The sequence below is a fragment of the Leucopleurus acutus genome (genome assembly GCF_964270905.1).
Source record: "Leucopleurus acutus genome assembly, chromosome: 8".
NCBI classification, from domain to species: Eukaryota; Metazoa; Chordata; class Mammalia; order Artiodactyla; family Delphinidae; genus Leucopleurus; species Leucopleurus acutus.
Genome location: NC_139151.1, coordinates 37,908,094 through 37,935,919, shown reverse-complemented (window position 1 = coordinate 37,935,919; position 27,826 = coordinate 37,908,094). Strand labels below are relative to the sequence as shown.

The window sequence follows — 27,826 nt, the reverse complement described above, 5'->3', positions numbered from 1 at the left end:
ATTTTTAATGTATGCAGTTTGTAATGAAGTCCATTCCATGAACTACATAACAGATGAAGCTAGGTTCAACCAACATTTCAAGTAAGAAACAAGTATCTAAAATTCCACAGGGGACGCAAGAGGGAGGAGATATGGGGATATATGTATATGTAGAGCTGATTCACCTTGTTATACAACAGAAACTAACACACCATTGTAAAGCAATTATACTCCAATAAAGATGTAAAAAATAAATAAATAAATAAATAAAATTCCACAGGGAACTGGATCCTATGAGATACCACTTTTAAGAATTAAAGATACAGAATAGACATGGTCCATTTGTTCACTCTGAAACCATTTTACTTTATTATTTACTTTATTATATTTATATTAAGTGAAAATTTAGATGTGCAAAGCAATGAAGATGCCAAAATATGCTTTTAAACTATTTTTGGCTGAATTTGTCTCTCTGAGATCTTCTGATCCTAACATAAATACTTATGTGGGAAAAGTAATGGATAAAAATAAATAAAATACATCTTAAATCATTAACCTGTAGACAAAATTGGACAGGAAAAAGAACGAACATTATGAAGCATGAAAATACATATCATGAAATTATTCCTGAATGTGAGGGTTGGAAGACTCTGGAGGCCTGAAATCTATTCATAAGGGAAACTCTGGAAGAGGAGAAAAAGCACTCCTCTACTTAAAATGGGTAAACTACAGTCTGATTCTGAGGCAAGGAAACTGAATTGAATGAGACACTGAGGTTTCTTTCATGGCCCACTGATTTAGATAATGACAGTAGTAAAAAATATATTAGTGAAGATCATTTAATACTGCAAAAGGGTAATAAACAGATCTGGGCAGGAATTCAGCAATAAATACGTATACATGTTAGTCTAAATACACTTTTTAAATACAGTGTTTTTCTATTAAACTGACAGTACATGAACAGCTCATTCACTTGATAGTCGTATGTTATAAAGGCATTGTTATATAACTTTAAAATACACTTAACAATGATTAAGCTTATGTTTTCTATGTACAGTGGATAAAAGTTTTATTAGACTGTAGAGCGCCATTTCATGGAAATTAAGATGAACATATGTTTCACACAAGATATTCTGCCATGAACCTATACATAAAATATATAAATGTCACATGATACAGAGAAACAAGACTCATGATCTTCAAATTTACAGGAATTTATAAAATCTTCTCTGAAGGAAATGTGTTACAATTCAGTCAAACTTCTCATCTTGAAAGTAATCCGCAGAACTGAGATATTCTTGAAGTTGACCGTATTTCTGTGTATACAATAAAAAAGCTAGTTATTTTACTCAAAGCAGTGAAGATAAACTAGGCCTTTTCAATCTACAGACACAAATAGGAGCAAGTTAATCTCATGGTAATTGTGAACAAAAATCTTTTTATTATGAACAGGGACTCAATTTCAAATAAGCATTTCTAATTCATATAAAGCATTGGAAAGAGATCAAAATGAACATTATTAATTTCATAACTTTCTTATAAATTATAAGTTTTCTATTATCATATTTATAGTAAAAACATAACAACTTTAATAACTTATTCAACAAAAATTTGCTGAACACATAACATATATCAAATACTCTGCTAATGACTGTTTGGGTATTAAAAAAATTGCTTTCCCTGCCCCTAAGGAGAACAGAGTTCACCAATGACAACAAATAACAAGTGCCATAAAGAAGTATAGACACTGTTACGTGGGTTCAGAAGAGAGGTTATGGTTAGCTGAGGTGACCAGGAAAGAGTGACATTTAAGCTGTCCTGGGGAAAAAGATTTGGTAGGCAACGATTTGGTGGAGAGTTTTCTCTAGGAGACAAAAGTCCATACAACAGTGACAAGACAAGAAAGTACGGGATTTGACTACAATCTGAGGTTTTGTAGGGGAATTGAGAGAGATAAGACTGAACCAAAGAGGCAGTATGAAATGCTAGGTTACAGAGTTTAGCAATAATATGACAGGCGATGGAAAACTGCCAAAGGTGTTAGGGCAGGAAATTGACACTATCTGAGGTGTATTTTTTGGGGAAAAAAAAGGTGAAACATCTAGTCTAGAATGGTTTGGCAACTACTTACTGTAATAGTCTACTGTAATAATTTAGGTAATGAGGGCCTAAATTTGAGTGACAGCAATGAAGGTGGAGAGTAAAGACCAGGGCAAGACAAGAGAAGAGAGGAATTGGGATGATTTGGAGATTTCAAGCTTGACAGATTTCAGAGTGCTTCCTTCAGCTGAGGAGATGAACTGACCTAATGGTTTCTTAACTCCACTTATGAGCTCTGGTTTTACTCCCAGTAAAGTGAGTGAGGATCCTGATAACTCTGATGCTTGTGGTGATAGGAACTGAAACTTGATACTTCTATGGACACACTTTATTCACGTCCTGGTGTTATGTATTCACCACCCCATCCCAATAATCCTGTCTTCAATTTCCCTGGAAACCCCATCATCATAGGCACTCTCTTCTTAAAGAAAAAACATTTGTTAGAATTTGCCAGTGCATATGATACTCTGTTCTTCAGCTCTAATTTAGAATGAGACATATATTACTATTATGTTTATTATATATTTTCATTTTATTATAATTTTGTATTACAATTTTCTTATCATTTGTTCTTTTCTTACACTTGAATTGCTCCTACCCTTTTAATATCATTAGTTAAAAACAGATCTCCTAGTTCAACTGTTAGGAGGAAGAATAAGAAGAATGAAGTTAGTCTAGTTGGCAGGTCTTTGGGAAGAAATGCTGAGATATCCCGAGATAATGGAAGGAAAATGCTCGGAGGAAGAAGAGTCAGGTAAGGAAAAAAGCAAGGTGTGAAACACAAGCTGGGGGAGGAATGACAGGAACAGATAGTTTGTGTAAGGTAAAAGAAGGGGTTCACATAATAATTGAGAGCTAAGAGCAGAAAGAGCCACGGATGTGGCCACTCAAGTATAATAGCACTGAGCCCTGGCATTCTAAAGGGTTAGAATAACTGTGGCCAAGAAGTAGTCATGCATCACAAGAACACATGTAGTGCTATTACTCAAAGACACACACACACACACACTGAGGGGGAGGCAGAGTGATGTTGAAAAATGTCAGGGTACGTCATAAATCCTGAAATTTAATCACAGCACACAAAGCTGCATATAGGTTTATAACGGCTAATAAACTTCTTTGGTTTCTAGGAAATCTTTTGAGGAAGTCTATAGACAATTTTTTTAAAGTAGGAAGGATCTCAAAAAGAAAATGAAGTTCTTTGGTATTTTATGTGAAAAAAAATGTGCACATTGTCCTAAACATGCACCATCTTGAAATACCTTCAATGCCCAATGCTAAGTGTTATTCTTTAAGCATAATGTGATACTTGGCTTTCTTTTCTTAAGAATGTTTTTTTATTCCAGGTCCCTTCTGTTGTCATGGACCTTGTTAAGCTTTCTCTAAGGTATGTGATTTGGAAATGCTTTTACTTTTTTCTGCAAGAAGTTTAATGTTCTTCCCTATATATGAAATTATTATATAATATATGTAATACACAGTGATTTTGCTACACCTAGTACATAACTTTTTTAAAAATGCAGTGTTCCAAAAGGTCTTTCAACTCCAGGAGAGGGCTGGCAACACTTAAATGCATCAATAAAATCACTTAAGAATTTAATGTCATTAAGGAAAATGAAGTTGGGACTTACTGGGTAAGTGATGGCTCTTCCCCAAGGCAAATGAAAAAGCACAGAGAAGGATAGGAGGAAAGAACTGGAAGTGAGAGAAGTGGAAGCAAAGTAAAAGATAAAAAGCTGAAGAGAGAAAAATGAGAGCAAGACGACTTAAGGGTCAAGATGTGGGGGGCAGGCAAGGGGATCAGTGGGTGGTGGTTTGTGGTGGGCAGATAATTGTCAAAAGGGAAACCAATCTTGATGTCATTCAGCAGCCCAGGAGACCTCTGTGGAACTTGTAATGTCCTAAGAAGTTCCTGTTTTATTGTTCTCATTTTCTTTCCTTTTGCTCGTAAGTTTATTCTCTAAGCTCTCTTTTTATTTTTTTCTTTTACAAATTTCCCTATGATATAAATAACGCAGGCAATGGATCTCAAGTCAGCCTTTTTCTTTTTTTAAGATTAAATATACTGAGTTGCCTGAAAATCTCTTATCTGTTCTCTCTTATACAGTCATGTAACTAGACTTGTTTTAGAAGCTTGCAATCATTTTAGCATTCTTTCCATGCACCATAACAATTCTAAAAGCTCTGTGAGCAGACCAGAGCTTATGAGCTGCCAGCAGATCTTCGGGAATCCAGTGCACTCTTCAAAACCCCCACTTTATCCCTGATATCAAATTTAGTGATCAACAGGATATGGGGGAATCAAAATCAGTGCCGTGGCCTGAAACCTCTGCATTCCCCTTGATCTCCAGTTACAGTGCTCACTGCTCAGTCCCATGTCCTCAAGAAGAGGATGTGGGTGGTATTAGAACTGGCAGCCGAGATCCTTTCCTCAGATTGGCACCAGGTGCTTCTTCTCTCTCAGGTCACAAGAACTGTTCTAAAGATAGGAAGCAGACAAGCAGAGGTGAGTCCTATACTTTGTCAAAGAAAATAAGGGGACTTAATATATATGTAAGGAAAACCACATACATAAAACTGAAAGGACAGAGGTCCTTCATTAAAGGACAGTATCATTGCTGATTAAAATTTATCTGATGAGTTGAGCGAATGCTTAGAACATCAGGGCACCTATTCAGGGTAGGACAATGATAAGCATGAAAGGAATGGGTGGAAGAAGAGAAAATACAAAGACAGGGAGAGAAAGAGAGGTTCTCTTTTAAATTTTACTGTCTTCTACTCTCATAATTTGTATCCTTTTGCTGATCAAAATTAGGCTCCAGAACCTACTCGATGAAATGGTTCTTCAATATTGAATACCTTACCTCCTTAATCCAGCCACTTTCTTTTGACTGACTGAAAATTCTCTCCACTGTTTCTTTAACCTGTTCATCTTCAACCTCTTCTGTCCTTGCAATGGAGCAACATTCCTGGTACAGCTTGAATTTAAAATGTTTCAGTTCATGGTAAATTCTGGTACGATTAGCACAAATTCTGCCAACAGTAAACACCTAAAGGAAAAAATAAACATCATCTGCTATATGAAGTGAAGATATTGTAATGAATGTACAGCCCTTCTGGTTTTCAGATTTTCTTTAAAAGTAGAATCCAATAAATGCTTAATTTTTTTTAAATTTATACAATGATTCCTTTACCTTCTTTTATTTAAATAACCCAGTTAATAAAAACGGAGCAACTGCTATGTTTCAAGTATTGAGCTAAGCACTGGAGATGCAGAAATGAAATATGTACCACCTGTATCAGGGGAATTTACAGCCCTGGGAGAAAAACAAATGATTACAAAACAATGTGCCAAATGCTATGCCTGGGATGCAATCAACGTACAGAGAAGGGACAATTAACCCAATCCAGAAAGGAGAAGAATCCTCAACAAGGTGATGCGTGAACTAAGTCTTTAAAACACAGCGTCAGCCAAGTTTGGGAAGGAGGAGAAAAATGGCTTATAAGGAAAAGGACAGCCACACCCCAAAACAAGAAAAGCATGCAAGCTATTGTATATACAGTTACTGAGGTAAAAATGCCTGGATTATGATAATTTTCTAGCTTATAAACAACATGTAAACTGAAACAAACTCTCATACCAATATTAAAAATTGGTAGTTTTTAACTACTTTTTTTCTAAAATATTCTGCGAAGTAAAAAATAACTTTGTGTTCTATCCTATTTGTTTCCTGAATTAATGAGTCTGATATAATTATAACACATTAGTATTTTATTGTTAGAAAACTATAAAATTTTTGATTTCTATGTTTATATGGACTTCTGGGATTCTACGATTAAGAATACTATTCTTGTGAAGTCAACCACCCATTCTCTTTCAGAATGTTTTGAATGTATACTTTGTTATACACACCTATAGCTAAAATAGGAAAACAGTATCCCTGCACTGACCAAATTAAATATAATTGTACCTACATTATTTCACTCATTGTAGAAAACGCATCAGAAAGGGCTCCAAACTTTATAACATGACCAATCTTATTCTCATAGAGTAACCTGAGGAAACAGACAAACTTCTTCCTAACTTATGTATTTGTCTCTGTGTCTACGTGCATAATAGGTTATGCTTTCATGAATTCAGTACAAATGATATAGTTACAATATTGATCTATGTAACTTGTCTTCTATCTGGCAAATAACTGTACCGTTTTTCTGAAATCACACTGTAGGGATCACACAGGTGATGAGTTCAATACACAGTACAAGAGTATACTGATAAAGATGAATGAAAGTTAAATATGATGATCAGCAAGAGTCAGGTTTGATGCATCATCTTGTGAAGATGGTATCTGCGATACCTTAAAACCTGTCTTAAAATCCCCAAAAGTTGAAGAAAATCATGTTCAGATTTCTGTTCATGTTCTGGGAAAATCTGTTTTTCAGATCATCAGACACAATCAGGTATTATTGTTCATTGCTTACTCACTCTAAGTGTCATTCCTATTGCAACATTATCATCAAACTAGTCGTATAAATTACAGTTCACTTGCCAGTACCTCCCCCTTTGAGCAAAAAGATACCACAACAGTTGCAGTGGACACTAGGGCTAGTCTCTCCATTTCTGCCATTAGAACAGATGATGTGGGAGAAGTCTCCTATGGTTGTTCTGGAAGAATAATGTGATTTTTTTACTTCTACTGCATTGTATTCTATATATTTCCACAAAACAAGAGGAATTTATCTATATAGAATTTTTAAGTTGGGACAAAAGGGAAGGAGAGGTGTTTAAAAATCTCTAATTTTTTTCTCTATGAAATAAAAATATCCACTGAAAATATTAAACATTATAATTTACTCCTTTCCATTTCTAATTCCTACCCTCTTGGTGTCTACCTTACACTTATGGAAGTCAATAAATCCAAAATTACCTTTAGAATATTCTCACACTATTTTTTTCCCAAATGTGATCACATTTTATATGGAAGAGCCTAAACCATTGTTAGTAAGGCTTCATAGAAAACAGTAAATGTAAACAGTAAATGGATATAGTAGTTGCATACACTGCCAAGTGGACCTCTCCTTTCACCCCACCCGTTTTACTGTATTGTTATAGCCCACTATACCTTATGAATTAATGCATACAGTACAACACAGCTTATATTGTAGCATGCTATTTATATGAAGTACTAAAAACAAGTAAAATGAATCTATGCTGTTAGAATAGTGTCCTTAAATGTCCAGAAATATATTCAGAGTACTTTTTATTAACTAATTGCATTTCTAAACATTAAGGACACTATTCTAGGGAATTCCCTGGTGGTCCAGTGTTAGGACTCGGCACTTTCATTGCCGAGGGCCCAAGTTCAATCCCTGGTCAGGGAACTAAGATCCCAAAAGCTGTGCAGCACAGCCAAAAAAAAAAAGAAAGAGAAAAGAGAAGGACGTTAGTCTAACGAGATAGACAGTATTAAAAAACTTTCCAGAGAGAGAGAGAAATGATAAGTTCTGTGATGATTATCTTAAAGCAGATAAGCAAAGTGACATACAAATGATTACTAATCCACTGTGCAGGGTTAGCATAGTTCTATGAACTGATAAATCTGAAGACAACTATCTCAGTTACCAGTGTGAACTAAGGTACCCTACATACCAAAGATATAATTGGAAACAAAGGTAAAAACTGTCAGCAAATTTTCCTAAAGCAGAAGATGGTGATTGCAAGGCAATAGAAATAATCTGATTTGTAATTTATTAGACACAGCATGGAGAAACGTAAATTAACACTGTTTAACAAATTAAAGCAAGGAAATATAATGAAACATGCATTACGCACATCTATAATATCCAGCTCACTGTAGGTAGCTTTTTGAGGTATTTCTCTAGGCCCTCAAATACAGAGGAGCAGCCAGCTTCTTAAGGAAATTAAAGTATGGAGAAGAAAGAAAAAAGATCCTCAAGGAAAGAGGAAGGATGGGAAGAAGTTTGGATTTTGTTCCTAGGTCTCTAGGAACATTTAGTGCAATAGACTGAGTTACGGGATTCTCTTTCCTCTTGGCCTGTTCTTTGCATGGACACATTACACCTTGCCACTTGCCTCAAAATTACTGCCTCTTCCCACTGGTTCTTAAGCATCTTGAGGAGTCTGGACAGACTCTGGGCAAAACTGAAAAACTGACTGTTTTCAGTCCTCCTAACTGCCTTTCAGATTTCACATATTTTTCCTCTAGGCGATTTCCTTCTCATCCATGCTCTCAGACTTTACCATAACCTGGTGGTCCAACGTCTCTCATCTCAGTACCCTACCCAAGACTGCTGTAACTAAAACGACAGTCCCTCCTAAGTAGCTGCAGGGGATTGGTTCCAGAACCCTCCCTGATACCAAAATCTGCAGATGCTCAAGTCCCACAGTCGGGCCTCCATATCTGTGGAATCCTCTCTGCAGATTTAACCAACCGCAGGTATAAACATAGTACAGTCAACCCTTAAACAACTAGGGTTTGAACTGCACAGGTCCACATAGACAGGGGTTTTTTTCAATTAATACACAGTCGGTCCTCTGTATCAGTGGATGCGGAATCCATGGAGGGAATTCCAGAGGAAGATCTCAATATTAATATTTTTGCATTTATAAGTGCAACAGTTTTACAAAGATTTAAAAATAGAAGTAGTACACATTTGCACTTTTTCTTTCTTCACATTGCATTGCTCTGTTCTTGTTTATCAAATACATTTCTTCAAATATTTCAAACATTTTCTTCTGTTTTGTCTATTCATTCAAAATTAACAGGACCTTAAATATATAGTGATTGCTCTAGGCTCTGAAACACTTCTGATGTAGTCTAGGCTGAAGCACAATTTTCCTTCAAATCTCATATTGAGGTGAATAGGCCTCTCTGTCTGTGGATTGTCAATTTGGTAGATTATCTGCCCTAAAATTTCCATTGGGGTCAAATTCTCCTTTGGACTCCAAAAGGACTTCTGCTTCCCCTGCCCCAGTTACCTCCCTTTTCATCCTCATCCTATACCCTCTCCCCTCTCCCCCGCAGTTTGGGTGATGTATACTTAGACAGTATGCACTATTTCAGTATCTGACTGAATTTGGAGTGAATCTGCTATATAACACATATTTTTCACATTCAAAAACTGCACACTCTTTCCTTGTATTCTTTTCCCTTCTCCTGGTGCTTTCTCCATTTGTGAAAATAACTTAGGGTTACTTGTGCAGGCTTATTTAGTGAAAATTTCTAAATGTTGAGAACTAAAATAAAGGGAAAAAATACCTGTTTATCATGTGACATGAAATCATCTATTTCCATAGTCCTGGTGTTATATAACTTTCCTGATAAATGCACCGAATATCTACAGTGGCGATTCAATCCACAAGCCTGGCAGGAACAGTTCTCAGGATTCTTCAAATGGATACTTACATCAGAATAATTTTCTACTCGCTCCTGAAAATAATTTCAAAATGTAATGAAGGTTTAAAGGATAAGAAAAGCAACAATAAAATAAAACATAAAAAGAGCCCAACCAAATTAAAATCAAGGTTAGAAATCACAATGATAGGGCAAGATGTAAGAGCAAAACACACTGGTATTTCTTACTTTAGTACTGAGCACAAGATATAAATTTTAAAAGTGAATTTATAATTTAGGCTAGTAAATGAAAAGAAACCAGATTAGGAAAAAAATTAGTTTCATAATGCTCAAACTTCTGTTACTATTAAGCAGTGCTTTTCACAGGTTTTGATTTACTTCTTTTCCCTCTTCTCATCTCCAGATATAATAGTTAGTTAAAATAGGAAAGAATGAGCAGAAAAAATTCAGAATAATATAATAAAATGATTAAATTCATTTAGGTTAGTAAAAAATTAAGAAAAAACACGATCATATTCGGTCTCCATTGTATGAATTATATTTTCCACAAAATATCCCAGAAATAATTTAATTCTCCTATGGTTTCTTACTAAAGTACTAGGAAAATAAACAAGTTTGAACTAGGATTTCTAGGTCACCAGTATTGCTATGGCCAGTCTAATAGGTGAGTTAGCAATGAGTAAACAAACTAAGAAAATATTTGGTATTCATAAATAAGCTTTATTAAGCTGTGAAATTACTTGTGCTTGAGTAGTTTTGCTTACGCTCTAGACCTGTGCTAGATACTACTGCTGTAATTAGTAGCGTGGATCAGTTTACCACAATATTTGAACTGCACACAATGAGCATATTAGCAGGATCACTAAACTGCATTCTCTATCAGCCTGACAGTAATTAAGTATCCAATATAGTTTCCTTTTTACATTGTATGATTCACAAAGACATTGTCTTTTGTCTACTTTTTACTGTTGCTCATATTTCATGGTACTTCATGACACATGTCACTTACAGGCTGACATTCAGAGTGAACAGATGACTAACCATCTTCCCTTCCTGCTTCTCTGGTATTCACAGAAGCACATGCTGAGATGAAAGGTCTATCAGCTTGGTTCTCTGAGTGACTACAATAAACAGAGCACCCTTATTGACTCACATTGGACATATAAGTGAAAAATAAACTTTGTTGGGTTAAGCTATTGAGATTTTCATTGCTGGTTTACTTTGTTTGTCACATTATTTATTTTTTGCAGCATAACCTAGCTTATCCTGACCAAGATCGTACTGAATCATCTCTGTCTCTAAATTTTTAAGCTAATATTTTCTTGTATATTACAGTTATTATTTCAACATTGGGTTATTCAAACTCAACATAACCTACCATAGTATGGTAAAGCATACTACAGCAGAATGGATGGGCTTTGAAGTCTGAGAAACCCTACACCTAAGGTTTCTAGGTTCAAATATTGGCCTGCCTGGCTAATTACTAGCTGTGTAACCTTATGTTACTCAATTTTTCTGAGTCACAATTTTCTCATCTCTAAAATGGAGCAAATAATAGTACATTCCTTGAGGGGTTACTCTAAAGATCAAATAAGATACCTTACTTTGCATATCAGTTACTTGGGAAAATTAAGTGATCAATATGCTATTGTTTTATTAAAGACAAAAATATATATACCGCATCCTAAGAGCTATGCTATGTGCTTTACCTTAAAAGTAAATAAATATTTTCTCTATCTGAGGAATAAACTGGAATTTACGAAAGTTAAAAAATCACCCAAAGTCAAAAAGATATATATGGTGGCCCTAAACTCAAGCTATTCTCCAAATTGAAGTCTTTTAAATCTTTTTTTTTTATAATCCCATAACTGTCCTTAAACCTAATCCATCTGTGGCTAATTTATCATCAGGTAATTCAAGGCCAAACAGGCCTTGGATGAAGCCAGATCTCCTCACATAAATGAGGTAGAGTAGCTAACGATTTAAGTGCTAGAAGGACTATAAGGAACTTGAACTTCAACTATCTTGCCATTTTCCTCTTGCTAATTATTAGAAGCTACAACGTTAGAAGTAGGGAGGAAGAAAAGACTTAAAAATCATATAGTACAGCCTCTACTATTAGAGATCATAAAATAGAAATCTAGGTGATAATGTGAAATCAAATATATCTTATAAATTAAAAAGATGTTTCCCCCAAATTGGTAGAACTACAAAATCTTAAGGTGGAGAAGGATGTCAAAGACTACATAGGTCAGTGTTTCCCCTAATTAAGTTATGGGAACCAATATCCTAGAAGGTAATAATAGGTATTTCATGAAAAGAAGCCTCATAGTGAAACACAAATTTGGAAAGTATTATATTCTACATTGCCCTCTTGAAGATTTACAGTATAAATTCACACATTAATGCTCCTTGAAAGTCCTCCAGTTAAGTTAACCCTACTGTTTCTCAACCTTCTTTAACAATGAAACTCTCTTTTCTGAAATAATTAACATCCTGTGAGACAATCTCATTTTAACAGATGGGCTAAGCCTTAGAGATGTTCTAAATTTACCATTTAGGACTACTTAATTATTGGATAGATATAACAAGTGTGAAAGACTAAAACAATTATAGCCTTTAGAAGAGATGAGAAACAACAAGCTGATTATTTAACAAAGAAAATTGTTAATAATTTAGAAGATTATTCAGTGTGACTGGTTATTGAAGGACTGGAGTGGGGAGGTCTCCCACTCCAACCCCACCCCATCCCCCGACCAGAGATTCAAAAACAAATAAAACTATACCTTATATTGCTCTTTCCAACGACTTCTAGAGACTAAGTTCTCTAGACGAGGCTGAACAAAGCGGTTATCCAAATAATGAAGAGATGTCAACATATCTTGTGCATATGATTTTTGCCTGGTGCCATCTGTTCAGGGGAATAATAACAACAACAACAAAACCAAGCACTTTGCCCATATAAAATATTTAAATAATTGCATAAAGATTTCTTCCCATAGTTTTAAGAAGATAACTTGCTTGGTTGGTTAGAAACATTTTAAATTTAAAAAAATTAACGAAGTTAAAGAAAATCCTTCCATCAGAGCATTAGGGAAAGGAAGGAGCCACACAGGCTCTCTAATTGTTCCTTGAACACATCAAACTTACTCTTTTCTAAGGGCCTTTACACTTGCTGTACTCTCTGCTAGATCCATGCATTGCTACCTCCCTCACTTCATTCAGGTTTCTGTTCAAAAGATACCACTTGGGAGACCTTCTTTGACCAATATAACACAGAGTTTCCTTTCCTTTATCACTCTTGATTTCCTTATCTTATTTTATATTTTTTCAAGAATTAATCCCTTAGGTGAAATCATATCATGTTATATATTTGTTTACTCATTGCTGTCTCTCCCATTAGACTTTACGCAACATGAGGCAAGAATTTTCCATGTCATAGTCATTGCCATATTCCTAGCCCTCAAATAATGCCCGGCCCTTAGTAGGCACTCAACAAATATTTGTTCAATAAAGTCTGAATGAAATCTTACTCTGGAACTTTGGTAGACATTCAGCACAACATATTTATTGTCTTTATTAAGAGCCAGATTCCGTGCTAGATACAAGGGGTGTGTATATAGAAAGTATGGTTCTTCTCACACTCTTGAAAGGGAGGAAAGCAAAAATACATTTTCAATATATATGAAAAGTGCATATACATCAGTGCCATCATACTCATACTCAGGATAATGATAGCACAAATGAGGGAGTGACAAATATTATTTGAATGGGTCACAGATAGCTTTCATAGTGGAAATGATTTCATACTCACTTAGAAAATCTAAGGTAGGAAGGGATTATACTCTAACGAGAAACAACGAGGCACAAAAGCATAAAAAAGCATATAAATTTTGGTGAAATTCAAGGAGCTTAGCGCTTAGGCTGGGACAACACATGGGTGTTGAATTACCCTGCTGTTTAATTAGTATATGTCCTGTATCCTCAAGTTCACTGTGAACTCTCAAAGGGCAGGGAAACTATTTCTATTGTACTTTCACATATCACAAATAATAAACACTAACAAGTTTTTCATGTGAATGGACTTTTGGTGTAGTTGATACTAGAGGGAACAACTGGAGGGCCTTAAGATTGGGTCTCTGTGGTTTTGTTTATACACACACACACATATATACATATAGAACAATGAGGCTGCTTAAAAATTGGGGGAAAAAAAACCCTGATTCTTCCATTCATATTATTAACTTACCATATAATGTTCCCAGAAAAGATTTATCTAGAGCATTGATCAGAAGAGCCTTCACAACTCTTTCAAAGTGAGTATAGTGGTCACTAAAAGAATCTGAAATTAATTAAAAATAAATATTAGAATCCAACAGACAAAACAATTCCCTAAATACAATGGGTTCCTTTCTTCAAGGCTAAGAAATTAAGAAATAGGAGAAATTGCTTAATTATCCTAATTTTATAGCTGGCTCAGTGACTTGTCTAGTCACTGAGAATGAAGATGAAAAAGAGAGAGGATGAAAAACTTCCCAAAGATCATATAGTTAGTAAGTGTTGGAACCAAGGCTGGAACAGACACTCTGACTCTAGATTTCATGCTACAATCCCCTACATAGATGTTGTTCCACATGGTAGTTAGATTTCAGAACATAGGATTTTAGATGTGAATGGGAAATTGGAGAAAATAAAATTCAAATCCTTCAAGACTAGTAAAAATGACTCAATGATGAAATAACTTATTACACAACTAGATAGAGGCAGAGTCAGGAATAGAGCTCAGACCTCCCCCAGAGCTTTTCTCATCGCTTTAATCCCTATATTGGATGGGCTTCTGTGGAATACCCCAGAAATATTGTTTATAACTTTTCTCCATGATTATAAAAAATTTCAAAAGGATACAGGAGAAAATAAACAATATTCATATTTAGGAATAACTTGACTTTTTCAAGGTAGCTAATCACCTTCCCCACACCCAATCATTGGATAGTTTGGTCATTCTGTTGATTTTCTGTGCATCCTTTATCATGTATTTCATATATATGCTAAGATTTTGTTTCAGCCCCATCTGCCTTTCCTTTCCTACTGATCTGGCTGTCATTCTAACATCAGTACTATATTGTTTTACTTATTGCAATTTTATGATTACTTTTTATATCTGGTGGGGCAAGTCCTTCCACTTTATTTTTTGTTTTCAAATGTTATTTATTCTCATGTATTTGTTCTTTCAAGAAAACTTTAGGATTGTGTTTGCAAAGCTGAATCAAAACATTAATTTCAGAAGATATAACCTCTTGTATGATTTATTACCTCCCAGAAACATGCTTATCTCTTCTTTTACTCACATTTCCTTTCCTTATTCCACAGTAAATTTTATTCTTGTACCTGTAAAGTCATGCTTTTCTTCTTAAGATTAGGCCTAGTAATAATTTTGTTCACTAGTGTAAGTGGAATTTTCCCTCATTATATCTTCTAAATTATTGACAGCATATAAGAAAACTACTGAGTTTTACATATTTATTGTGCATCTGGCATTTTTTGAGATGTTTTTCTAAGGAAAATGAGCTTCCTGAAACATTATAGAGCTGGTGAGAGAGATACTGTTTGGGAATTCCTGGGCACTGACTGCTTTCTCCCCTACCCTGAGGAGGATGTGGTCTTGCTAGTGCTACGTTTATTTCAAAAACCAAGAGAATGTTTATAAATATTCTCTTATTAGAGAATAGAAGCACATGGACTGTTGGTGTACTTTCTTCTGAAATGGAGATGTAAGCCCAGTGTAAGAGGGCAGGGGCAGAGCAAGAAATGGGCCCCTTTTTCTACTCCAACAGGTGCCTCCCACTCATATAGAGAAAAAAGAACTTAAGGAAAATATGGAAATAGATGATGCATCTACTCCTACTCTCAATATATTCATATCCTTTCTCTTAACTTCTGTATCTTTGGTTAAATAAGTCAGAAACTGATAGCTTGTGTATAATCATATTATGTTCAATAATGTCTTTTCCTTTTCAATAGTTATATTTCTTGTTTTACTTTCACATCTGTTGCATTGTTGAAAACACCTAGAACAAAGTAGGAAATATTTTTTTCTTGTTCTTTATTTTAAAGAGAATACCTCTAGTGCTTCATTATGATGTTGGATCTTGGTTTAAAATATTCTTTGTTATGTAAAGGACATATGCTCATATAACTATTCATAAGACTTTTTGGAAAACTAGATATGGGCATTGAATGCTATCAAATGCCTTTTTAGAATCTATTGAAATTATTATTTTTTCTCTTTTGACATATGCAACACATTAATATGGCACCTAATAGTAAACAATTTTTATAGTTCTAAAAAGAATGGTTAGAGGACTTTTTCTTTACTCTTGTAATTACAAAAATACTTCCTTCATATGCCTGTTTGAAAATATTTTTCATCAACTTAGGATGTAAGCCTCTTTAATCTGCATAAACAGGTGTGTTTGGCAACTCAAAAGTATTTTCTTCTATGATACCTTTGAATTCACATCTCCATGTGTCTTTATATCCAGAAACATGGTAAGCCTCTGAACACATTCAAATCTTTTATATATCTCACTAAGGTTATGTAATTTTCTTCCTTTAGATTTCCATTTGTTCTGTATTCCCCCCGCCAGGAATTTGTGAAATAGGGTCTTCATTTCTATTCCTTTATATATTATCTCCTCCTTTAGAAATGTTTTATTTTTCTCTCTATGCTAGAAGCTTCTAGGGTTTAACCTACATATCATTGATGAGATTTTCTGTACTGTTAATTCTGCTCTCTACTGCTTTCAATATAGATTTTATTTCTGACTTTATATTTTTCATTTCTGGCAGTGTATCCTTAACTACCTCCCTTTCACCTCAAATTGTTCTTTTTCATAGATTGCAAAGCAAATGCTTTGTACAATTTTCTTCTGTTTCCTTTAATGAAACAGTTTTTCATGGGCATTTTCTTCCTGAGTCTTCAGGGCAGGGCTACTTTTCCCTTGTGCCATATGATTTCACTGGTACTTTTTATTTATCCTAAAACAAGAGGAGGAGTTCTCGAGAGGATTTAATATTTAACATAAATTGTTGTGAGACTGCTCTTAGTCATACCATGCATGTTGATAGAATGATTCTATTTAATTGCTAGGTGGAGACTAAGTTAATGTTCACTCTATCTAATTTCCAGTATTCTAGCAAGGCACTAGTAGACTGAGATGTACTTTTATAATGTACTACTTGGTTCTCTGTCACTCTGAACATATGATAGAGTACTGGAAAAATAATATAATCTTTAGTATCTACAAATCTGAAGGTGTTCCTATCTCTCTACCTGTGTATAACATTATTACCATGTGAACTATATAGATCTGTAATACAACAAACCATTGCTAGTCCATCCCTCTACTTTCTTTGATATCTTTTCTGGGAGTTGCAGTCTCAGAATAAATATGAATAAATAATAATAGGGATTGATGAGAAGCAAAAAAGACTGTCTTTTAAGTGCTTCAACCATGTAGCAGGAGGCAAACTATTCTATTTTAAGGTGTTACAAATGTGTCTGTCTTTCAGAGCCAAATGGCAGATAGCAAGGAAGTAACAAAATGTCTTCCTACAGTAGAACTGTTCTCTTCAAAAAGGTAAAATTGCATATGCCACTGATTGTGAGTCTCAAGTGAGTGCTGAATTTGGAGTTCTGAACATTTCTCCCAAATTCTGATCACATGTTGAATATGAGTAGTTGTCACTGTTCTTATAGAAGTTGGGGATGGGGGGAGAATGAATCTGGGAATACTAGCCTAATTACAACCTAACCCAGGCCACAGAAGGGTGTTCACTATTCATCATATAGATTATTGCTTTAACAAGAAAATGTATGTTGATTTTCAAATGTAAGAATTGATTTATAGCAACTTTTAGAACATAATCCCTTGGCATATCAAAAACTGCCTGTATTTAGCTTCATTTATTATATTCTTAAATGGCATAATCATTGTTACGTATTAAAAACATTAATCAAATCATAAATTATCACACAAAAATATGTGGGTTTTTTTTTCCTCTGACGTATTAATAAATCTGGTCACGCCTAACATTTTTGTTTCTTAAAACTATAAGACCAAGGAGCCTTCAGTCAATATGTTTATCTTAATCATCCATCCATCCAACTAATAAGTTCTTATAATGTGTCACCAAGTCTAATGTGTATTAGGATTACAAAGAGAAGTGAAGCTGATTAACGATTTAAGTAATTTTTTGGGAAGTAGGGATGCTCATTCGGATTTCTTTACTGAGCTTTACTTTTTCACATACCATAAAATTCACTCTTGGGTGCACAGTTCTGTAACCAAAACACGAAGTTGTGTAACCACCATGACAATCAAAAATTCAAGTTCTACCACCAGCCCAAAACTCCCTTATGCTCCCTCTCAATCATTTAGTTTTGCCCATATTGAGTCTGAGATGTCTGAAAGACACCCTGATGACAAGGTTCAATAAAAAGATTTAAAAATTGGGCCTTAAGACTATGGAGAAATCTGTGCTGGAAATAAAAGTTTGGGAATTTCCCCATAGATTGGGCTGAAGTTATGGGGCAGAGACTGCCTGAAGCACAAGCAAAGTGAAGGTAGTTTGAGGATGGAACCTTTAGAAACATCAATACTTACATGGCAAATGGAAAAAAGAGGAAAGCAATATTATAAAGGGGAATGCAAGAAGCGAAAAAGAGAACTTTGAAAGTGAGAGTTGTCAATGGTTAGTGGCAAAGCACACAGCAATATCAGGTTAACATAAGAACCAAAGCGCATCTTGGCAACTAAAAAGTTATCACTAACTTTGGTGAGAGCAATTTCACTGGATCGATGGGTATAATAGTCTAAGCACAATGCCTTGCAGAGTTACTGGGAGACTTGAACCAAAAGATAAGATTTAGAATGGTGGCTAATAGAACATGCTAACTCAAGGGAGGAAAGGCATTAATAAATATGGTTACAAGTTGAGAAAAGAGAGCTTGTAAGGATAGAGCCAGAAGGAGAAGCTTCAATTAAGAACACATAAGATAAAATGTATTGCATAGAAAATGAGGTACATCTCCTTCTAAGGTGGAGATGCTCAATAGTAAAAGCAAGCACAGAACTCCTTGATATTTACCCAAATGAGGTGGAAACTTATGTCCATAGATATATTTGCACACAAATATTTATAGCAGCTTTATTCATAATTGCCAAAACTTGGAAGCAACCAACATGTCCCTCAGCAGGTGAATGGATAAACGAACTGTGGTACATCCATACAATGGAATATTATTCAGTGATAAAAAGAAATGAGCTATCATGCACATTAAGACATGGAGGAAACTTAAATGTGTTATTAGGTGAAATATGCCAACCTGAAAAGGCTACATGCTGTACGATTCCAACTATAAAACATTCTGGCAAAGGGAAAACTATGGAGACATTTCAAAGGTCAGTGGTTGATAAGGGTTCTGGGGTGGGAGGGAGGGAGGGATGAGTAGGTGGTGAACAAGGCATTTTTAGGAGAGTGAAACTGTTCTGATATTGTAATGGTGGATACCTGTTGCATCATTATACATTTCTCAAACCCATGGAATGTACAACACAAAGAGTGAGCTCCGACACAAACTATGAACTATAGTTAATAATGTATTCATATTGGCTCATCGATTGCACCAGATATACCAAACTAATCCAAGATGTTAATAACAGGGAAACTCTGAATGAGGGGTTATATAGGAACTCTCTGTACTTTCTACTCAACTTTTCAGTAAATCTAAAACCTCCCTTAAAAAAACAAAAGTAAGCATAAAAGTGTAGGATAGAGAAGAAAGTTAAAATAGTTCCCATGTGGTGGACTTTTATTTTCATTAATTAACAGGAGTGTTTATGAGTGGGTATATCTCAGTAAATGTTCTATCACATTCTAGATATTAATATCCAGAATGATGGGACACTTCCTAATTGAGTTTTCCTGGGATTCAAATGTCCAGATGGCAGGTGAACCAGTGCCTACTGACATAAGGAAACAGTCATTAACTTTCAATACACAGATGCTTATCACTGGCATTTCTGTAACTGATAAATTTCTTGAAATTTGATTCATACCTAAATCTACTAATTTATCTAAATCATGGTATCTAATTTGAACCATATTACACTTAACTTTAGTAAATATGCCCTTTAATTTTTTTTGGAAAAAATGCGTTCTTGAAGTAAAAAAATGTTTCCATCCAACAGAGTTGTACCAGAGTTGTAAAACATCATAAAAAAGTCTTTAAATTTATGTACAATTATAGGGATCAGAACAATAATATTTAAAGACATCCTAAATTTTCAGGGCCCTATTATTTATATTTTCATTGTGTGAATATATAAAAGATTCTAATTTCCTGATAGGTTTCACTGAGTTTCACTTCAAAAGATCAGATAACACCTGTGGTTCTCAAAGTGTGATCTGTAGACCCCTGGAAGTCTCCTAGTCCATTTAAGGGGATCAGTGAGGTCAAAGCAATAACACTAAGATAATTATCTGCTGTTTCACCATGTTGACATTTTCAATGATGTTGCAAAAGTAACTATGCATAAGGCAGCTGACCCCTTAACATGAATCATGGCTATAGAATCAAACTACTAGTAATCACTATAATCATTCCTATGCATTCAGTAAAAAACCTACTTTCACTTAAGAATGTCCTTGATGAAGCAGTAAAAATTATTACTTTTATTAAATCTTGAATCTTGAGGATACACCTTTTTTGTATTCAGTGAGATGAAATGGGAAGTATGGATAAAGCACTTGTGCTGCATATCAAGTGTAATATCGTACTTTGAGAAAAAACTGAGTTGGGAGTTAAAAAAGCCTCATTTGTCAGGTTTACTTGAAACACCATGTTTACTTGAGAGAACTATTGACCAACTATGTTATTCAGGCATTTGTCAAATATTTTGTCAAAAATGAGCAAAGAGAAACTGTCATTTCAAGAACTCACAGTATTTGTTACCAAAGATAAAAAACAGATTTTTGAGTAGAAATTAGAATTTTGAAAAACTTGTATTTGTTACTATGAGCTTGACAACTTCCCAATACCTAAAGAATTTTCTGATGAGATTGGTGGTGATATTAATGAATGTGATTTCTTAAATACTGTATAATGAAATGTGTCAAAATATGGAAGAGCTACATAACCCAGTGAACCAATATTTTCCAAATGATCAGTGCATGATGTTACAAAATCATGCATGGGTAAAAGATCCATTCAAATTACAAGACAGACCAATGGAATGGAATGTAAGTACTAAAAGTTCATTCATATGCTTTCACATTCCATACTGCAAACTAACCTTTAAGAAACTACCACTTGTTCAATTTTGGTGTGGTGTCAAATGAGAATATCCACAATTATTTTAAAAATGCTTTAAAAACAATCCTCCCTTTTCCAGCTACCTATCTGTGTGAAACAAAATTGCTTTCATCTAATATCACAAAATATCACAACAGACTGAATGCAAAAGCCGATATAAGAACCCAGCTGCCTTCTGTTAAGCTAGACGTTAAATATATTTATTAAAATGTAAAATAATGCCATTCTTCTCATTTTTTTGAAAAATAGTTATTTTTCAGAAAAATATTATCTAACGAGCTTATCACATTACACGACTTATTTTAAGTCATTTAATTAATAGATATATTTTAAATTTCTCTTTTGTATTTCCACAATGGTAAATGTTGATAGATATAACCCACAGAAACAAAAGCTCTTTGGGGTCCTCAATTATTTTTAAGAGTGTAAAGGGTTCTCAAAACCACTAAAATAAACTATTATTAGACAAATTTACCTGAAAATGAAACCACAGTTCCTAATCAATGATTTAGAACATGATAGTAAAAGGCTGATTTGATACTTAGTATAATATCATGATTAGAACAAGTCATAAAACATTCTCTTGATATTTAACTTACAAAGAGAATTCTGCTTTACTAATTTCAGTTTTTCTCCTCGTTGGCTTTTATTCTCTTCATCCTCCTCCTCATCTTGCACTACAAAGTCATCAATAACATAATCATCTCCATCTTCATCATATTCATAATCATCTTCCTCCTCCCCCTCCTCCTCATCATCATTTTCATCACTGCTTGGGCAGGATTTCTTTTCAGAGTCCTAATTAAATTAAAACATACCTTTTAGTATTTTTAGTAAAGTGTACCTTTAAAAAATTGTCAGTATGGGGCTTCCCTGGTGGTGCAGTGGTTGAGAATCTGCCTGCCGATGCAAGGGACACGGGTTTGTGCCCCGGTCTGGGAGGATCCCACATGCCGCGGAGCGGCTGGGCCCGTGAGCCATGGCCGCTGAGCCTGCGCGTCCGGAGCCTGTGCTCCACAACGGGAGAGGCCACAACAGTGAGAGGCCCACATACCGCAAAAAAAAAAAAAAAAAAATTGTCAGTATGGATGTGAAATTAAGATTAAATCTGAAATAAAAAACTGATTTGTAGAAATTAATTTTATATTTTAAGGTTAAAAAAAATCTTATGTTAAATGTTGAACTTTTGAAATTAGGAAGAGGATAATATACCCTGGTAAGTGAAATAAAATGTTTAAAATCGACATTAAGATTATAAGTAGAAATTAAAAACAGGAAAGACCAAATTTTAAAGAAGTCTTTCAATTTTAAAAAAGAGTGAAAGAATGAGGCTCATAAAAAATATTATTAGATACAATACTGCAATCAAACATGTTCAAGGAAACTTGACTAAAAAATAAATTTTAGAATTATTGTGAAATAGAACAGACTCAAGCCCTTTGATTTTTATAAAATACTTAAATAAAAAGTTAAAAACAGTAACAAAACCAATAAAATATAACACACCTCAAAATCTCTACTACTACTGCATCTCTGACGAGATCTCTGTTTTGAGAGGTCTTGCAGTTTCTGGAGCTGTTCTCGCTTTCTTGCGGCTAAAGTTTTTTCAGGTTCTTTTTGCTCCATCTCCACTGAAGAACATTCATCTTCAACCACTCTACGTGGATGTTTAACTCCCACTTTTCTAACAAGGATATCACTGTCGTCACTTCCATCACTGTCGTACATCACAGAGGAGGTCCTTTTTCTCTTCCCTCGCTTGATGTGTTCTTCTTCTAAATCCTCCTCTGTTATTTGTCCAGAGTGTTTGTTGAGATCATCTTCCTCTTGACCTGAATGCTTTTTATGATCTGGTAAGTCAATACTTCCATGTTTGGTTTTGTTCTTTTCTTCTTCATATGTTGAACTGTTGCCAGTGTTAATGAGATGCTTACTATTGTTTCCTTCACTTTCAACTTTAATTAATTCAAGCTCTCTTTCATTTTCTGGCTTCTTATTACTATCAAGCCCCTCGTTACTATCAGGCTCTTCGTCACTGTCAACACTTTCATTATTGTCAACACTTTCATCACTATCAAGCTCCTCATCGCTCTCAAGCTCATCATCACTATCACATAATTGTGAGAGACTACTTCTTTTAGTCCGCCTCCAATCCACTCGAGATTTCTGTTCACACTCTTGAGTTTCAGAATTTTTCCTTGTTTCATGTCTTCTAATATGTACCATTTTCACTTAAGCTTCTACAAAATAAAGTTATTAGGAATATAATAATGATAACCAGATTACAACAATGAATGCATTTATGGTACAAACTATATTTATTTGGTGTTATTAAATGGTTCACAAAGGTAAAATCACATGAAATATCTGAGTGAAGATGGTTGCATAATTTGCATAACAAATTATGGAACAAATAATTTATTGAACATCTATGAAATCATCATATGAACATCTATTCTGAATTATGTTGTATGTTGTGCTGATAGAGGTTCGTAATTAAGAAAAATGCAAGGTAGTATTCATTTAGTACCAAATGAGTGATAAAAAAATAACTGCAATAAAAGTGTAAAGATGCAGGAAGATCAGAACAGCAAGTGTTTCACTGAAAATTTTATTGAACAGATATGATCTGATAGACCGCTGAAGAACTGATTAAATTTGAACAGAAAGAATGAAAGACAAACGGATTTCAGGAAAAAATGATAAAGTCAAAACTTTGGCACTGAGAATGAACATGACATGTTTAGTAACAAGTGTGACCAAAAAGGTGTGAAAAAAGCTTTATGCTGGAAAAAAGAGACCAGTATAGAAAGGTAGGGTGGAATTACAGAATGATTCCTCCCATAAGCAAAGAAGGATTCTGAATAGAGAAATTACATGAATTATAACATAAAAGTTAAACATTTATATGAAGAAAGTTATAAAGTACTAAGTGACATAAAATAGATAACAGTGCAAAATTGAGTGATAACTTATCTACCAAGATTTCAGCCTCCATATAGTTTAGTAAAATGGCAATGGCTTTAATCCATTAAAAGTTAAAGATACAATATAATCCAATAGAAAACTTACTAACAATCCAATAACATAGGTGAAAAAACAAAAAAGTTTCATGGCGAAGCAGAGCATGGTACTGGGAAGGAAAACAAATGATCTAAGTTCCTGATTCAGAAAAGGGTGAACACCATCAAAATTATCACAAGTATACAGTAAAAGAACAATTAGAGACAATTTAACTAGAAAAACGGTAACATATATATACTTCTGTGGTTGCTAAGGAAAATAGAAATATGATCACGATGCAATGAGACTGACCTCATAATACACATATAAGAACTTATGTATTCAACTGAGTGCTGTCTCCTTCAAAGAAATCACATTATGAGGTTGATTGTTCCAATATTTCCATGATGGCACAGAATATTCTGGAGATTTTCTATTTTATTTTCAAAAAATATGAAAATAATCATACTTCATTTTTTATCCCAAAGAGACATTTAAATATCCACTTTATTCACTTGTCTTAGTTATAAGGGACTGTTTACCAGCTTCCAGAAATGAAAGGCAATTTGAAAAGATGAAGATTAACTCTATTAAAGATATTTTTTAAATGTGCTGCAAACTCTGATGGTAATTCCAAAACTAGAACGTCAGAAATTTTTTGAGCAATGGCAGTGTTACTGAACCCAGTTTATACCTTCCCAAGATGATTATCTTTTTAGTTGGGGGGGAGATACCACCCATTTCATTGCACAAATTCTGTTATGTTTATAAGGCAATGTGACTGCTTCTATAATGGTAACAACTCATATAAAATCAGAACAACAACAGTTGCTAAGATTATACACAAGAAATTATAATGTAGGCAACCTTATGACAGTAACTGCTACAAGATACCTTCAGCACTGTAACAGTGATCTACCAAATCCTAGTCCATAGACCAAATATTCTGCTATTTGAAATTACACTTAGGTTGCATTTTACAGAAGGTTTCTATTAAAATCAGCAAAGAATAAAACTCTGTGTGGTCAAAATTACTCTTTTTAAAGATCTCTATATTACTCTTCAAAGTATGGATTATTGTATACCATACTGCTGCAAAATACGTCCCCCCAGTTTCTCTTTCAGGTTTTAAACAGATTACTGTTTTTTTTCTTTTTATTAAACACCAGATAAACTAGGCAGGTTATATTTTGAAGCCATATAATACAAAGAAGTATTTTTTAAGCATATATAGTTATAAATTTGCATAAGCTAACTGTGCATGTGCTTTACACTACAATAAGAAGGTAAGACTTTTTTATAAATCTGTCTGAATTGGGAGAAATAATGAAAACAAGTTTATGAAAACAAAAGACAGATATGGCCTCAGTAGATACACTAAAGTATGGACAGGAGGAATATTAAGATGATTTTATTAGTACTCAAAAGCAGTTTCATACACACTAGATGATTATCTTACAAAACTATACCATGTGCAAAAGACAGTTATCATTTCAAGAGGTGATTCCTATGACAATAATAGAAATGATTAAGAATGTCACACTATTCAAATATCTATGACTGCACAGAGTTAAGCTATTAAAAAACGCTATATGTATAGTAATTTTCAGTGCATTTTCAAATATATTTTAAAATCCTGACAATGATCCTAAAAGGAAGATATTGTCTATCTTCATTTATAAAAATCAAAGCCAAGGACGTAGAGTTTAAATGACTTACCGAAGATCACACAGCTCGTTAGTGACAAAGCAGGGATTAGAAACCAGATCTCCTGATTCCCCATCCAGTGCTACACAATGACTGCTGCCAATATTATATTTGTACAAGGTAGGAAAAGTTATGCCTTCAAAAAGTCATTATTTTATCTCTCATTCAGGCTAAATTTTAGTTTCTGAAAATAATCATTAAAATAGTTTGACTAAGAGTTTACAAACATGCTTTTTAAATTATGTAACTGGATTTTAGTGCACATGAATTAGGCCAGAAACTTCTGTAAATTATTTATCTAACAGGCAAGAAAAGAACGTGCAAGAGAGATGAAAATTTGCAGACTTCCCTCTACCACCTTACTGATGACACTGACCACAAAATTTAAGGGATTCCCCACTGAGTCAAAAAGTAAAGATTCCAAAGAAAGGCAGTCTCTGATGAGAAAAAAATTATTTTGGAAAGCTGCAGTATTGAATGTTTGAGGAGACAAATTTTATGTAAACAAATCAAATTTCATTTGGCCAACTGCCAAATTTCCAGGGCGTCTCATATTTCAAAATTGCTGTTTATATCAATAACGTCAAAAAATCTGTCATTGAAAAGGAAGATAATTTGATTATGGTTGGCTCCTCTTTTTAAGTGTGGATACTTTTACTGTGTGAGCTGGGGAGGGAAGAAGGATGACAGGGAAAAGGTGAGTGAACTGAACCTGAAGACAGAAATGAGAAGATAGAGCCAGGCTGATGGGTAAGACATCTCTTGATCATTATAATTCATTCAGAAAATAATCCATGCAAATGGATGTAATTTCTATATATGCTGAGTATACACTCAATTTTTTGAAATGAAAGTTTTATCAAGCTTCTTTAATGATACCTTACCTTTAGGCAAAGAGAAAAACAGGGACTCCACACAGAGAGCATTAAATAAGTGAATGAAGATGATCAATACTATCACATCTTTGTGTTTCATGGTTAAAATCATGTAAATAGCACATACTATCCTGTCTGCCAAAGAATGTCAAGGCGATAACCCATAAGGTTTGTGTTCTTTCTCTAGCATGGTAACTCTACAACTAAAAAGGGTACTTTGATGCCACCTGAATTTCTCATCAGAAGAAATATCCTTTATTCTAAAGTTTGAGGTTAATTCATCAAGAAAAGATTCATTCTAGGAATCATCGACTTGCCCTATGAACAATGTAGGTGGTAGTTTACACTTAAAAATTTGAAGGGCGGTGGAACCCCAGCCATTACTTGAAATTCCACCAGAAGGGATGCATCCTATTTGTAAAACATTACCCCTCTTGATGTTTCCTTTTATATGACAGTTTGGAGAGGAAACCTTAATAAACCAAAGAAACAGTCATTGAATGTATACTATGCGCCAGCACATGCTCCGGAGCTGTGGCGTTTCTAGAATTCAACACAGTCTCTGCTCCCAAGGAGCTCACAATCTGACGAGATTACTTGGGACACCAAAACAAGCCAGCGTAATACATGATTTAAGGGCTACAGAATATGATTCTTTTTTTGTTCTTATCGCAGTGCTGTGAATAAATTTATCATAGTTCTTCCACTGGCTGGAAAACAGGGCAGCACAACAAAACAGAAGTGGGAAATAGGAAAACACGAAAAACATAAAGGGAGGAAAGCCAATGTCCCCTACTTAGATTTACGGTTTAGTACTCCACAATTTCGCACAGAGTGGATCCTGCCGGCTTGCTATCTCCGACAACTATAGTATTCATTAAAATCTGTAACACTGAAGATGGTTCGCTAAATTCAGCAGGGATGAGGGGCCTAGGAAGGAATAGAGCCTCTCGGGAGTTAACACCACAGTCATTTTCATGATTACAAACCTGTCTCCTCGGCGGGACGTAGACACCTGGCGCAGATCGCCCGCCCGTCTGCTACTCACCCCCAGGAAGGAGGAGGCACCGTAGCTAAGAAACGGGACCCTCTGACAGAGCTTCGCGATGAAGTGCGCGGGACTTCACAAACCCCCGGACCTTAGAGGAGCTCGGCCCCCAGAAAACAAACAAGGATTTGGAAAAGCCAGAAACCCGCGAAATTACCCGCGGAGCCCCGCGCATCAAGCCCTGCCCACTTCCCCTTCGCGGAAGTAACTGGCACCCCGCCCACTGCAGCTCTGCCCCGGCGGCCCGCAAGTGGAGCGACGCGCGGAGGGCAGCCGTCCCGCCTACCCCGAGAGCGCCGGCGGGAATTTTTTATCCCCGCCCTTCTAATAAACCATCAGCCCCCGGAAGCTTGCCCGCACC

The 27,826-nt window shown here is 34.9% G+C and overlaps 1 protein-coding gene across 1 annotated transcript; it reads right to left on the bottom strand.

Moving 5' to 3' along the window:
• Nucleotides 1–442: 442 nt before the first annotated feature.
• CCDC82 (coiled-coil domain containing 82) lies at nucleotides 443–27,785 on the bottom strand. The gene is made up of 8 exons (XM_082844846.1): nucleotides 27,407–27,785; nucleotides 22,339–23,072; nucleotides 21,432–21,630; nucleotides 13,705–13,797; nucleotides 12,242–12,366; nucleotides 9,360–9,530; nucleotides 4,944–5,129; nucleotides 443–1,295 (listed from the first exon to the last, which is right to left on the bottom strand). Exons 2-8 carry the CDS (start codon nucleotides 23,056–23,058, stop codon nucleotides 1,230–1,232), a joined length of 1,560 nt encoding a protein of 519 aa, XP_082700972.1. The 5' UTR covers nucleotides 23,059–23,072; nucleotides 27,407–27,785; the 3' UTR covers nucleotides 443–1,229.
• Between the last annotated feature and the right edge of the window lie 41 nt (nucleotides 27,786–27,826).